Source organism: Tribolium castaneum, chromosome 5, assembly GCF_031307605.1.
Source record: "Tribolium castaneum strain GA2 chromosome 5, icTriCast1.1, whole genome shotgun sequence".
Taxonomy (NCBI): domain Eukaryota; kingdom Metazoa; phylum Arthropoda; class Insecta; order Coleoptera; family Tenebrionidae; genus Tribolium; species Tribolium castaneum.
Genome location: NC_087398.1, coordinates 695126 through 709406, shown reverse-complemented (window position 1 = coordinate 709406; position 14281 = coordinate 695126). Strand labels below are relative to the sequence as shown.

Genomic DNA, 14281 nt, shown 5'->3' with positions numbered 1-14281 from the left:
GAACCAAAGATCTTTTCTCTCTTAAATTTAAAAACTGTACAACTGCAAAGTAAGAACATTAAGAAATTGGAAAACTGAAACTTTTTTTCTTAGAAAACAGCGAAATTCCGACAATTAAACAACAACTTTTTGCTCAGTTTGGAACGCCTTATGATTGGTCTGTTTTACAGTTGGGAGTGCAATCCCCTCCCCGATATCCAATGACAAACGCTTCAATCGCCTTGCAATTTTTTGTGCACCAGATAAACAAGTAGGAGGTGATTTGTATATTTTTATTGGTCAATTACTCATTTCTAGGACAAATAAGACACGAGTCAAACCAGTTATAGGGCTGGTCTTTCTCACAGAACGGCAGCAAAATGGTCGATTCTGCTTAGTTTTTTAAGTAATTTAATTTTTTTTGACGGAAACACTTTTTTTATTTTTACATAAAAACTAAAGATCCTAGAAAAGTAGGACTTTCATGCAGTTCAAAATAATTAACATAAATATTTTTTTATCCCAAAACCAAGACTGATACGAAATGTTGTAAAATACCAAAATTGTTTAAAATTAAAAAAATAATTTAATATGCAACAAGAGTTCAGGGCTGCATCCAGCCAATTAGGAAAGTCAACAAAAAGCTCGCCCAAGCTGCTAACTGAAAATTACTATGCGCATAAATTTCCCATGATATATGAGACATGCTAAAGCTGTAGTTCCTGTAATTGATCAAATTTTGTCCAAATCCTTGTTGCGTGCGATCCCATAAATAAAGCAAATAAAACACGTCAAAACGCAATACCCGATTTGACATTTTGTGACACGCATTTGAAAAATTCCAGTACGTTGAAAAAAAATGGCATGAACGAGAAAAAATGGATACGAAACGTCTCTCCGAACTGAACGAAGACTGCGAAATCCTGATCAACAAAGCCATCGACAAGGCCCTTGTGAGTTATGTAAACCCTGCCACTGGAACGAGGAAAATGGCTCTCGAACTCAACGACGTATCAAGACAACTCCAACTCAACCCTAAAGACACCCGCGAGTTGTATTTCTGCGACAAATCGCGCCCCAGAAGCCCCAAGATGTTGCCTTCGCCGTCGACCAACCTCAGCACCAGCTCCAAGCTTTCGGCCAAAGCGTCCCCAAAGCTGAAGCGGTACGTGGACGAGCCAATTCAAGCAACTGAGGAGAAGTTGTCCAGTATTCCGCGTAGTACTGTCTTGTCACGAGTGCGCCAATCGCTCTGTAAGCGAAACACCGGCTCCCAGAGTGAGAACATCAAGTACCGGAACGCCAAGACCCAGACGGAGTCGTGTGCCAGGCACCACGTCTCGGTCAGTGTGGAGCCCTTGGAGTTCATTGGGGCCTTCGAGAAGGCCACCAATGTGCCCATTTCGGGCAAACCAGGCACAACGCGCGACCAAGCCACTCAAATGTACGAGCACATCACCCAGAGCGAGCTCTTCTGCATAGAGTGGATCCACAAGAACCTGTTCGAGGTCAAGCTCAACCCCAACACTCTGGTGGTCGATGACAAACTTAAAGATATCAGTGAAAGTGCGTGCGTTACTTAGTTTCTTGTTCAAATAAAGTTTCTCGTTCGATTAGTCTTGTGTTGAATTTTGGCTGAGATTTATCAGATAACTGTACTGTCGTAAAATGTTGGAAGTTTGCGTGTTTATTTCCCGCCGAAAGGGAGACGGGAGAAGCGACGATTATTTATCCATTTGCGGGATACGCTGGAAAAGAAGGAGTGTTGGGATATTTATTCGTGTACCTGAGCAGAATTTGCCTATGAGCCATTAGTGGGATTAAATGTGAGGCGTAATTAAAAAAACTTCAAATGAAACAGAGCTTTATTGTCCGCGAATCTCAGCGAAAGGTGTAATTTAATAACAATAAAATTTTGAAACGTAACGTAATATCTTGACCTCTTGAGTTGTAACAAGTTATTTTCCGCACTATAAAGCGGTAACAACGTAATTTCTTCACGCATTTGAAATAAAAATAAAAAACAAACTTCCCGTTTCCAGACGCGCTTCATAAATTCTGACAATCGTTCAATGTCTCGAAAAGCAATTTCAGTTTTGTGTATTTTAAAAAAAAACAATCAAACGATCTTTCTCTAATAAAACAAACTGTCAGCCTAAACCAACTTATCAGTTAATTGGCGATTAACAATTGACTGGCATTTGCGTACTATCTGTTCGATTTTCAGAGACGTGCGATAAACTTGTCATAACTTAGAGACCTTTTTAGATATGTGGCGAACGGTCGTAGATAAAATTTTGAATATTACGCTATCGCCCCTAGCGTATTCTTCTCCAAATTTCAGGTCTTGCTTTCATAACAAATATTATTAAAAATCAATACTTGGCTGAAAAATTGGATATTTTCCTTTGCCTGTTTTTGTCAAGTCCCTTGACTTTCCCTCCGTTCCTTCTCGATTGACCAATTGTATGAAAACCTTTTCGTAATTTATGCAGTTTCGTGAAAGCATGTTTTACTTTGCTCATGTCTGGTCGATTAAGTGGCTTTTTACGATACCGATCAACGCAGTTCCGGACCGTAAAATTTTTATAGTTGGTGTACCTGCAGAAGGTACAAACCCCCAAATAATGCAAACAGGACTTTATCGATTTACGTGGCCACTTGTGGGCCCAACTTTTGGGCCCCTCCCAGTTACGAAGTTTGCTTAGAGTGAATAATAGATGGTATAGTGCCACCAGTTGCAAAGGTGGCGTTTGGTCGCGGTTTCATTGAAAAGTCCCTTCATGGACTTGCATGAAAAAGTGTCCCTAAGCCTCTTGTGACGTTTTAAAGAGGATAGTTCCGTCTGCCTTTGCTCTTCAATCAATATCCTGGACGCGGACTCCAAGGAAATGTATCTGTCAAGTTTTTCTCACACGAATTGTGTAAAAACGAAAAGTATTAAATGTGGCCAGTTGCCAACTAAGTGATGGGTTAACGCATGGAAAGAACCGGAAAAATCGACCAAATGGGGGATTTACCCGTTCGCTTGTATAAAACGAATTCTTGTCCGGGTTTAATGGACCAAAATTAAGCATCAAAGTCAAGTTTGGAACAGTTAAATCACGGCTATAAATAATTACAACTCGAACCCTAATTGGCACAGTAACAAATGGCCCAAACGCTATTTTTCGTGTGTTGATACACACTTTCAAATCCGGGTTAATTACCGTAACCTTCAAATTCCTGATAATATTATTTATTGTCCTGTTATCTCCCAGTTGATAAAATTACTTGCATTGCTCACGCAGTTTACTCACAATAAGGTTCTGTCTGTTACAGTCTATTAAAACGTCAGGTGTGGATCATTGTTATTTATACTAAAACATAATAAAAGCCGAAATAACTTTCGTTGGCAAGACATTATCCCCGCGTGGGAGCTAAATTCAACAAACAGGAATAACAAATTTCGGCCTAGTTATGACGCTTTGTACAGCTGTTTCCAGACAAAACTGAGCAAAACGCCCCAAAATAGGGCAGTTCCTTGTTTGGATAACTGACAAGTCTTTTTTTTGGTTTCAAAAACACGGTCAGAAGAAAATCCAAAAAATACTTCTGTACAATTTCCTTGTTATTTTGATTTCTTAAAACCTTTGAACGCATGTGAAACATCCTTGCATAAAGTGTAAGTTCTAAATTTAAATCCGCAAAATCAAGTACAAGTGTCTTATCTACCAAAGACGCCGACAAGGAAATCTTGATTTGTATTTACAACTGCAAACAAACAGCTACTTAATGACTTGTAAAGTACTTGAAGGGTCGTAAGGTTGATTGACTAAAAGCAAAAATTCTTTGAGTTATCTTTTGGAGATTCAAAGGGTGGAACCCTTGAGTTCAAGTTGTCACATGTGTTTGTCCTTATTGATCCCCTTTTTCATTTGCTTTTCAATCGGACTCGAGTGTATGTCCCCGAAATAGCCCTAAATTATAAATAGAATAATAATAATATCTAGTCGGGCGAAAGCGCGTTTTGAATGAACATTGGTGGTTGAATTCGTAAAAAGTCATCCAATTACTCCCCACAATACCTGATAATTGCGTATTCAGACAGGTGCTTGAAGCAAGCTGCGACTGCGGCCCTTTTACGGCACCATGTGCCCTTTCTGCCTTCACACTTTAGTTTTTTCACTCGCATTCCACAAACTTGACTAAAACGCGAGATGAGTAAGCGCGTGAGTTTTGGTGCGACCGACGTGCGAGATTTGAGGGACTGGGGCGCCGTGACGCGGCCATAGACCTGGAGAACGGGAGATATGTTGAAAGGGAGCGTGTCGTAGCTTGGACGGCGCCAGCGCGCAAGCGGTTTGTCAATACGCGACTACTATATACGATGGGGTTCTTCCTCCTTTCAGTTCGATGTTTACGAATTTTTTCCGGCCGCTCTGAGCAATAATGCACGCTTTAATCACGCCTATTTCTTCATTTATACGCCGCCGGTGTGTGCGCCAGACACCGGCGATGATACGTTTTAATTAAGTGAGAGAGGTTTGCGACAAATTGGGTTAGACGTGTTTGGATAAAGCACAGCGAGTTCATTTACTACCCGCTTCGCGAGCGCTAAATGAATCACGAGCTTTTGCGCCACCATTTCTTACAGATAATCAAATAAAAATTTTAATAGTATCATTTTTGACGCTACTCTGTGGTCAAGTGAATTCGCTCAGAATTTCATGCTTTTTTTAAATGCTACACACTCTAAAATGTACAGAGATGTTAATGATAGGATATTATATTTGATAATATTTGGTTTACCGGAAGTGGTACTTCGTAGACCAAACAGTAAAATCTCTCAACAACGGACACCGGTATGAATTGTCCGTTGTAGAGAGGTGTCGACTAATAAGAGGTGGGCAATTTTAAATAAAAAAATTTAAGCATTATTTCATAAACTGCCCACCTAGGTCCTAGGATAGAACCTTGTGGAACTCCTCTCTGAATAAATTGATAATCCGAGATAATGTCCTTATTATTTTTATTCGTGATTTTTTTTGTCAAGTTTTTATTTGTCAATTATATTGTTTATTATTGGATAATAAGCTGCTCTTTCTGTTAATCTGCCATCAATATGAATTTGGAAGTATATGTAGGGCCATTTTTGAAACGCAAAATAACAGCTAATTTGAACACGTGCAAAATCCATCACAATGGCCTTTGATGAACCGATTTTTGTACAGAAGCGTAATTATCGCAAATTACAAACATATGCTTATCAAATATCAGGAAAATCTTTGGACCGGCGGCAATTTTAGCAACTCACTACCTTACTAACTTTGAAAGTACTCAACCACTTTAAATAATCCTGTCAGGAGAGCTGGTGCCGAGGTGTCGGGGTCAGGTCATCAATTTTAGTTAAGACAACGTCTGAAAAATATAAAATGGGGGTGTGAGTAATCCAGTCCATCAGAGTGAGACGTCCACAATCGCAATTTGTGAACCAATAAATGTAACAGTCGTTAACCCAAAATAATTATGCAAATCTGCCATCAATAAAATATGTAATTCGAATAGAATCGGTTGAGCTCTGTCCAAGGGGTTCAAAAGGTTAACAGTCGCAGTCCTGGTCAATAGGACTCCAGGAGCATAGGGAAAACCAGGCAAAGGGTTACCCCTTTGCTCATAGATACCATCCAGCCCGCTTGTCTCTGGATCAGCAGCAATCGAGAGACCACCTCGCGGTTCTGACGTGCAATAGGCAACGCTGCCTTGTCATCCACCACTTGTCTTAGGTTGTGCAATGAGTACCCCGGTAATATCCGTCCAGCGTCTACTTCGAGACCCGCAGGTCATTCAACACCAAGCGTGCAATGGATATTATGTTCATGGTACTCGCCTATGACCAACATAAAAAGGGGGCGGTTCCGGGCAGTGCAATGATCACCTTTTTGGCCAACCTGCTCAGCCGCTAATCAAACATAGCCCTAAGCGTGCAATGGAGGCCCTCTTCATAGTGCAGGTGGTGAACAAGTCCCTATAAACCTCATGGCCGCAGCCGTATCTCAGGGGCGGTTCCGGGCAGTGCAATGAACACCTTTTTGGCTAACCTGCTCAACTGCTAATCACACATAGCCCTGAGCGTGCAATGGAAGCCCTCTTCATAGTGCAGGTGGCGAACAAGTCCCTTAACCTCATAGCCGAAGCCGTCTCACGGACCAACGAGCAAGTGCAATGATCACCTTCCAGCGCTCTCCCCACGACCTATTCTGCAACCTAGACCTGGGGGTGCAATGAACGCGGCTGCCTAGTGATCCCCCGCGTCCACAAATAAACATAAACCAGACCTGGAGGCCTCGCGACGCCGCGACCCTCCAGCGTCCCCTGTTGGGTTAATCTCGGCGTGCAATGGGCATTTTCGAGCGCCGCCCCGCCTCAAGCTTAACCGTGGATTAATTAAGGATAGACAGACTAACAAAGTTTAGCTCGACATGTCGGGGCTCAACTCAATCTTATTCATAGTTCGTCAACTCTCAATTCAATATCATTCTCATCAAATATCACCAACTTTAGTATCAACCAATTAAATAAACTATCAACTGATGAATAGCGCATTAATTCAACTTCAGTTTGATATTGTACTCAATACTCACGCAGGTTTCTGATGAACGTTATCAACAATTATAAAATCAACACCGCAGCAATTAAAATAATGATTGAACGACTCACCCTACCGTTGATATGGTAATTATCATAAATCTCTACACCTTATTGGATTGAAAAACCTCACACACCAACAAACTGGGATTACTCAGTGATAACTCACCTTGATTCACTTAAGCAATTACTTTAAGTCACTCTAACTTGGAACTGACTCTAGCTCACACTACCCCTCTAAAGTGTGGGTGAAAACTAAAAACTCATATGCAAAATTGCATATTCGAAGGCGTCTTTCTCACGGTCGACTTGGGGTGGTCTGCTTGTCACCCTGACTAGCTAATAAATTAGGCTCAAGTGTTTATGTTTCTCGAAATAAAAGTCTCGGGGTCTTTTCGGAACTTTACTGACTAATTACCCTAATTATCTACATGCTAATCTATGACGAAAAGTAAAAAAAAAAAAACAAACTACCATTAAATTAAAAATATAAAATTAAAAAAAATTATGACCGCTCGGACTTCATCCTACATATATTAAATTTGTTAATTTCAAAAAGTGGAATTCCATCAATTCCACCAGACGCAATACCCTTTAATTTTTTTACGATAGAATTTATTTCAACTACATTAATTAAGTTCAAATAAGTTGACTTAAGTAATTTGTCTAGAAATAAAATGGAGTCAAACGATTTATCTTTTGCAGATGTTTTCCTGATTTAAATTCAAACACAGTACTAAGAAAAAAAAGTTCACAAAAATGTAAACTATCAAATTATTTGTATTTCTGAAAAAGTTATAAAAGTTAAAACTGACAAGATGTCTTAATTTTATTTTTTGCTGTTATTAATATATAATTGTTGTTTAAAGGTTCTTTTTTGTTTTGACATGAAATCTTTTTGTCTGAAGTTTTCTTTTAGTTGTTATGTTTAAAGGTTCTTTTCCCGTTTGAAGGCCAAAAAATAATATTTTACAGTATACGTGGGTGCATTACTCAAGAAAGCATTTCAATGTATCACAAGTGCGACAACTCAAGTGCCATCACATAATGGTCAAATTGAATTTTCGAGCCACTTCTTGTAATTTTATTTGAGCGTTTGTGCCATAAAGCGAGGGACTTCACCCGATCGGAATTTCCGGGGGTGTAATGCAACATGAAACATAGACTGGTTTATGTAACACAGAATGGTGCCAAATCAAATGAACAGATGATGGAGAGCTTCGACCGACTTACACTGTCTAAATAAATTACAATGTAGTTTAAGATGTGAACCACACATTTTAGTTCAAGAGCTGATATTTAACTTGGAACTGTTCCAACTTGGAAGACCGTAAAAGTAGTCATTCTCCCAACTTTCTATTGCTTTATTATAAAACACTGCAATCGAAAAAACCGTTCAGTTTTTCCTCATTAAAACTTGAAACAAGGGTTGCATTCCAGGGATACATTCGCAAACAGTTCTCAGGTAAAGCGGTCTGGAAATTTATTACACAATTGTTTAAACGGTTCGGTAATTCGCGCTTTTGTGGGTGGCACAAGTAAAATTTGCCTCAATGGCAATTTGCCGACTAATCTAAAATTTACAAATCCGCCTCAATCCGCTTAATAATTTTCCGATCCTCGAGGAAATTGCATGTTTAATGCGATTTGTGGCAGACTGACGTCCCCTCAAAACTTTCAAATTTTCCCTGTTAAAATAAACGATGGATTAGACTTCACACATTGATGGGTTCCATTGACCCGAACAATGCTCCAAACATCAATCATGGACACGTGAACTCCTCAATTTCTAAATCGGGACAACATCCCCATTGTGTGACGATCGGGACAAAACGATCTCACGAAACAAAGACTAAGGACGTTCTGGCCGTCACTCAACCAAGCAATTTACCGTTTTTGCACCAAACGTAGAATTCCTGATTTTTTTATCCTGAGACACACAAAAAAACTTCTGTTGCGTTTTCAACAGTCTTGTTTTAAAACCTCATTATCTATTAACGTCTATGTACGTCCTGTTCCCGATTTTACTTTCCGGGAAATTTCAATTAATTTTCTCCCATTATAGGTCGCACATTCGCAGTGCATTGTTCCATCGGAATTAGCAGTATGTCTCGCCCCAAAATCCGATGATTAATTAAGTCGGAAAGCGACAGTAATTTCCTCCCCCGTCACATTTTTCCCAAACTCACTCCCACGCAATAAAATTCCGTGCTGGAAAGTCCCGCCGTGTTATTTTCTTACATTCTTGTTTATGGGGGTTTTTAAAGCACCCCTCGAGCTCGCGCCCATAATTTACGGTGTCTACAAGGTAGGCAACCCAATATACCGAAGGCAATATCATATCTCCTTGTAAAAATTTTATTGAATATTTGAATGGGCGCAAAACGCAATTTTAATCAAACTGAAACACGCGCGCAATTTCATCCCATTTTAAATCTTCTTCTCTAGCCGAGTGTTAAAACTCCCTCGGCGATTAAGACCGTTCCTTATTTTCTTCAATGAATTTAAGCGGAGGTGTTGGATCGATAGTAGTTACAAGGCGCTCCGCTGTGGAGCAGCACAAGAAGGAAAACTGCATCAGTCCGGGGCTGCACTGCCACTAGGTGGCTCGTAAATTAACTCCGGGACAAGGAGATAAATACCGCCAAGTAAATTAAACACAAGAGGCGATTATTCACGTGAAAAAAAAGCCGGAATTCGCTTAATGATTTTTGAAAGTTTGCGATATAATTAAAACTGAACTGTCTTAACTCAGCTTCGCTCCAAAGGCAATTTCAGAAAAATCCAATCTCTCTGTGTGTCGGTATGCCTGCACGTTTTTCCTTTTTGCAGTCTAATAGTTTTCGTATTTGTTCGTCTAGAAAATCCATGATGGAAATCCGCATTTGCTCGAAATTACTTGAATAATCGAGTTTCATCTCGCGAGAATAAAAATTTAAACGGCCCTTCTCAAACTCAAATGCGCATAATTAGCATAATAACACGAACTGATTCATTTATACACACAACACTATGAATAGGCAAGACCTCCTTTGAAACATCTGTTTTGCTTATAAAGTATGAATTATGAGACAAATAGCGGGGTCTTGGCCCCTGATATTATTCGGGGGAAACACCGGGTTTTAAAACCAATTCACGTCAATATGGCCGAGGCCGGGCCTTTCAAAGCCCTCTCGAACGCTTCTCTCATGTAATATTCAAAGACAAAAGAATTATCTACGTTTATTGAAACGTCTACACATTTTCTTGATGATTGACGGCCGGTTGACAGCCTAATATTAATGAAACAAAAGCCATTACTTAATTAGTTGCCACCACAATAGGTAATTAGCTAAGTAAATACGAATTAATAATTTAAGGCTAAGTAGCACTTTACTGTCGACGTTTTCGTAAGAGCTAGCGGGTGATAAAGCTGGGCTTGACACACCCCTCCTTAGCGCAGCTCAATTATTAGATCTAAGCTATTTTTAATACAGGCCGTGTTCACATTTAAAACTGTGGAACAGAAAGTAGCATTTCTAAGAGAAAAGCCCTTAAAAGGCTGATTTTGCACCAATTATTAGCGAAAAACGAAAAGGAGCCACGCCCTACATTTTAAACATTTCTGAACAAGTCTCTATATCGAACTTCTCAAATGAGTTGTGTTTGTATTCAGCAAAAAAACAGCAAAGTAAGAACATTAAGAAGTTGGAAAACTAAAATTATGATACAGTGAAACAATGAAGAACTAAAAATTTTACAAAATAAATATGAATGGAAGTTAAGAAACTAAAAAGCTAAAATACTGAAAATATGAGAAATAAAAGTCTTTGGAAGTAAAATAAAATAACTCTAAAATTAAAAAAATTGATAAAACGTCACATAAACCGTAAGATTACTTTCTTCTTAAATTAAAAAAATATTTGGAGCCAAATGACTTAACTATTTCATTCTAAAAAAAGAACTGATTCGAACTGAAAAAAAATATATGTTTTTCAGAAAGTATCAATACCTAGTACAAGATATTAGAAAATTTCTAACTTTTTATAATATTTTACAAAATTTTCTAGAAAAAATACCCTCTTAAACATGTAAAATGCTGTAATATACTACAAATTTATGTTTATTTATGGATTTTGTTAACTTAATCGATGTTTTAAGTTTGTTAATTTTATAATTGGCAAATAAAACAATACAGGATTATAAAAAAGCAATATTCTTTTTTTTTTGAGCACTGTAATTAAAAACTTCTTTGTCTCATTTCAGAAATTGCGTTTATTAACTCATTTAAAAATACAAGAGAGCAGAAAAGCCTTTATTTTGTCTTTCAATAGGCATAAAAAGATCCCCTAATTGAATTAAATAACATTTCATACGTAACCACCCCAAACCTCCACATTTATGTTCCACAACACGAATTTAATCATCTCGGATCTTTGCATAAACCTGTCGTGTTCTGCGGCTCTTTGCCGGTCGTTAGCTCGGTCCAATTTGAGACATCATTGAAAATGATTTAGCTTTCATACAAAATCCAATTTAACTTTTTAATACGATTATTAATAAACCATCAAATAAAACATTGCCCGTTTTTAATGCAAATCTCGGGACTTTACTTACCACTGTCGTTCCCCGAAGCGCCTCTTCCGGACTTGCCATCGGCGTTCCATTCTTCATCTACAACACAAAAATGTCCAATTTCAGTACAATTAATAGCACGAGATAATTAGCTTTCTCCGCAGAATCAACCGATAACAGATTGCCGAAGAAGATTACAATCAACTGCGAGGACTAATGGAGCGAAAGCTCGATATATCACAAACCTAGAGGAGAGCCAAGACTTTTGCCCACCTGAACACGTCTCAGACGAAGGAACGTCCTCGTCGTCTACGCTATTCCTGCAGCAGCGGCTGCACCTCGAGCACATCTTTCACGCTCGAAATTAGCCCAATGTTATTGCGTTAAGCCACTGAAAGCCGTCTGTCACACTCAACTCAATTGAACACAAAAAGTGACACATGCTGAACGCGTTATTAATTTTTGGAGAAAACTGACTTGGAAATATACTATAAATATAGACCGTATTTTTAGCACAAATGCTAAGCGGTGAAGAACAGAATTGGATTATTGCAATCTCAAGGGTTGTATAAATGGGTTATAGGGGCCGGAAATCGTGTTATACGGACGAGATCAGAAAAGTGATAAGGGAGGGTATGAATTATTGTGGCGATGCACTCGGCTGGACACTGCATGTGTGGTCGTGGTGATATGAAAGATGCGGGGTTAACACTTGGGGTGATAGCCGGTTTGAGGAATTTATAGCACGTGTGCTGACTATACATTAATTACTCGCAATTTAATACGGTTGAGGAAATTAATCTTAATTATTATTTAGTCAAAATAAAAAGCAGTATACGTTGTACTACATCCTAAAAGTTTAAATGTTCAATAACTTTACTGACTACAAGAAAGAAACATTAATCGACTTTATTCTTTATTAACACTAAAATAAAAGTTAGTTTGGAACTAAAACTTCTTTTCATTTTACATGTTTCTTATACAGTGCGTTTATTTCAAAACTGGCCACTTCTAGTAGCTTTTTAAAATGAGTAAATACAGAATGTCTCCTAAAAGTATATTTTTACTATAGCTAACTCAAAAACTACTAACCGTACAGAATTCAGCGTTTGCCATTAAATTCTTTATTTTTTCTTCTTGTATGTGAATTTTTTCAACAGTTTTCTGCAGTTCCCTAGTATACATAATAAAAATTAATTATGAAACTCATACTGAGTCACTGAAAAAATATGTATTTTTTGAATATATTTCTAACGACATTCTAAAACCAACAACATTAATTTGTGATTAATTAAACCTTTCCCATGTAAATAATAACCCTATTCATATTAGTTTAATTAGTAATTAGTTTAATTAGAGTTCAATTAAATTAAGTTGCCATTTTAAAACTCAAATAAATCGCGAATAATTTAAAATTTTATTACGATTAAATGTGAGTTATACTGAAAACTACACAGTGAATAAACTTAATTTCCAATAATTTTTTTGGTACTAGAGACAATTTTTGGCACAAAACAATATATTAGCTGTTTTAAAACTATAAAAACGCCGCCGCATTTTACCGAATTATTTTTTTAAATACACAACTGATAAAATTGTAAAATAGTTTTTAAGCATTAAATCTCTCATTGAAAGTATAAATTACATTAGCTATTATTTTTTTGAAGTGCATAAATAATTTATAACAACTAATTTTGAGACAAAACGCGACGTTGGCGTTTACATATAGTTTTCAAACAGCTAATAACATCTAAATATAAATTTTAATAATTATTATAAATTTATTTATAGAACGTTTTAATTGCAATCAAATTTTATTTCGTGATTAACTTAACATTTATCAATGCAATGTAAATGACAACAAACTTAATTCCGAATTAGTTTGATTTAAAAATATAAAAAAGCCTACAACATAAAATACAACTTTCTGATTTTACTTTTCCAAAACCTTCGATAATATTTTATGAAGTATTAATAATTTAAAATGTGCATTAAAAAGAATTCTCATGTTAATAATTAAATTTTTTTACAATTTTTGTCATTGCTGCTTTTGCGTGTTCATCATCAAAAAATGAAAAGCTTTGTCCCAGTTTTACTTTCGTACTGATTTTCATTGTCAGACTCAGTCATTATCATTTAAATGTTTCTTCTGATCTCCCTGTAGAGTGTAATCTCTCAAATTTAAAATGCCAAAATTTCTTAAAGGCTCCAAATCTATCTCACACTCTCACATGCATTTTTTGCTAGATACTACAAATTTTTTGAACCTTCATCTAAATCATCTTCGGGTGAATTATCCGACGTTTCGGTTTCTTTTTTCACCAAAATTATGACAATTTTGAAACTGTTTTTATCTTTTAATTTGTTAACTTGTTTTACTAATATCATTAGACGCATAATTTTTGGCTTTATCTAAAAGTTTCGATATAGCTGGTATCGCTTTTAAAGCAAAATATCTACTTATTCTTGCAAACTATCAAGTATTTTGTAATACTCATAACGTAAATTTTTGAAAAATTCATTGAATTTGTTGGTCACCACCCCACCAAACCCAACCGGCGCCTATTGTTTTCACGTTATCTAACAAAGTTTCGTGTTTTTCGTATCAGATAAGTGATTAATGCTCCGCCTATTGTTCCAAGTCTCTACAAACCCAATCGTGCTAAAACGGACGTGAAAAACCCAAGCATCCCATTTTCCAAGGAACTTAAGCAATGATTACCAAGCAGCTCACTTTTGCAATGAGTCGAATCTGGGGCACAGCCCCAGTCGATACTTTTCCACAATAAAAAACCCCATTTCCTCTGCGGAAAATGTGTTTTCTTTTTCATTAGGCATTCTGATTAGAAAAAATTCAATTATGGGGCACATGTCACCGTCTCAGGATCCAGCGACTGTCTTTAATTTCCTCGTCATCAGCCGGAAATCAAATAAATGCAAAGTCGTTAGAGCTGAATCGTGTTTGTGAGCCACAATTCCCGGTCCGTTGACCTGGATATAACCGTTAAATAATATTTGATGAGGTTTTACCCCAAATATGGCCAGATACGCCCTCCATCGCGTGATCAGGCCGCTACATTAACACAAATGTTTTACAAACGGACATGGGTGTTAACCAAAT

General features: G+C 37.4%; 1 protein-coding gene across 19 annotated transcripts in view; it reads right to left on the bottom strand.

The window, feature by feature from the left end:
• The window catches only part of LOC100141714 (uncharacterized protein), a 63472-nt gene that overhangs the window by 31691 nt on the left and 17500 nt on the right, over positions 1-14281 (bottom strand). For all 19 annotated transcript variants that reach the window (XM_015980223.2, XM_015980224.2, XM_015980212.2 and 16 more), the window contains exon 3: positions 11203-11259. In XM_015980223.2, the coding sequence (XP_015835709.1) occupies positions 11203-11259 (57 nt within the window). The remainder of the gene's footprint in view (positions 1-11202; positions 11260-14281) is intronic.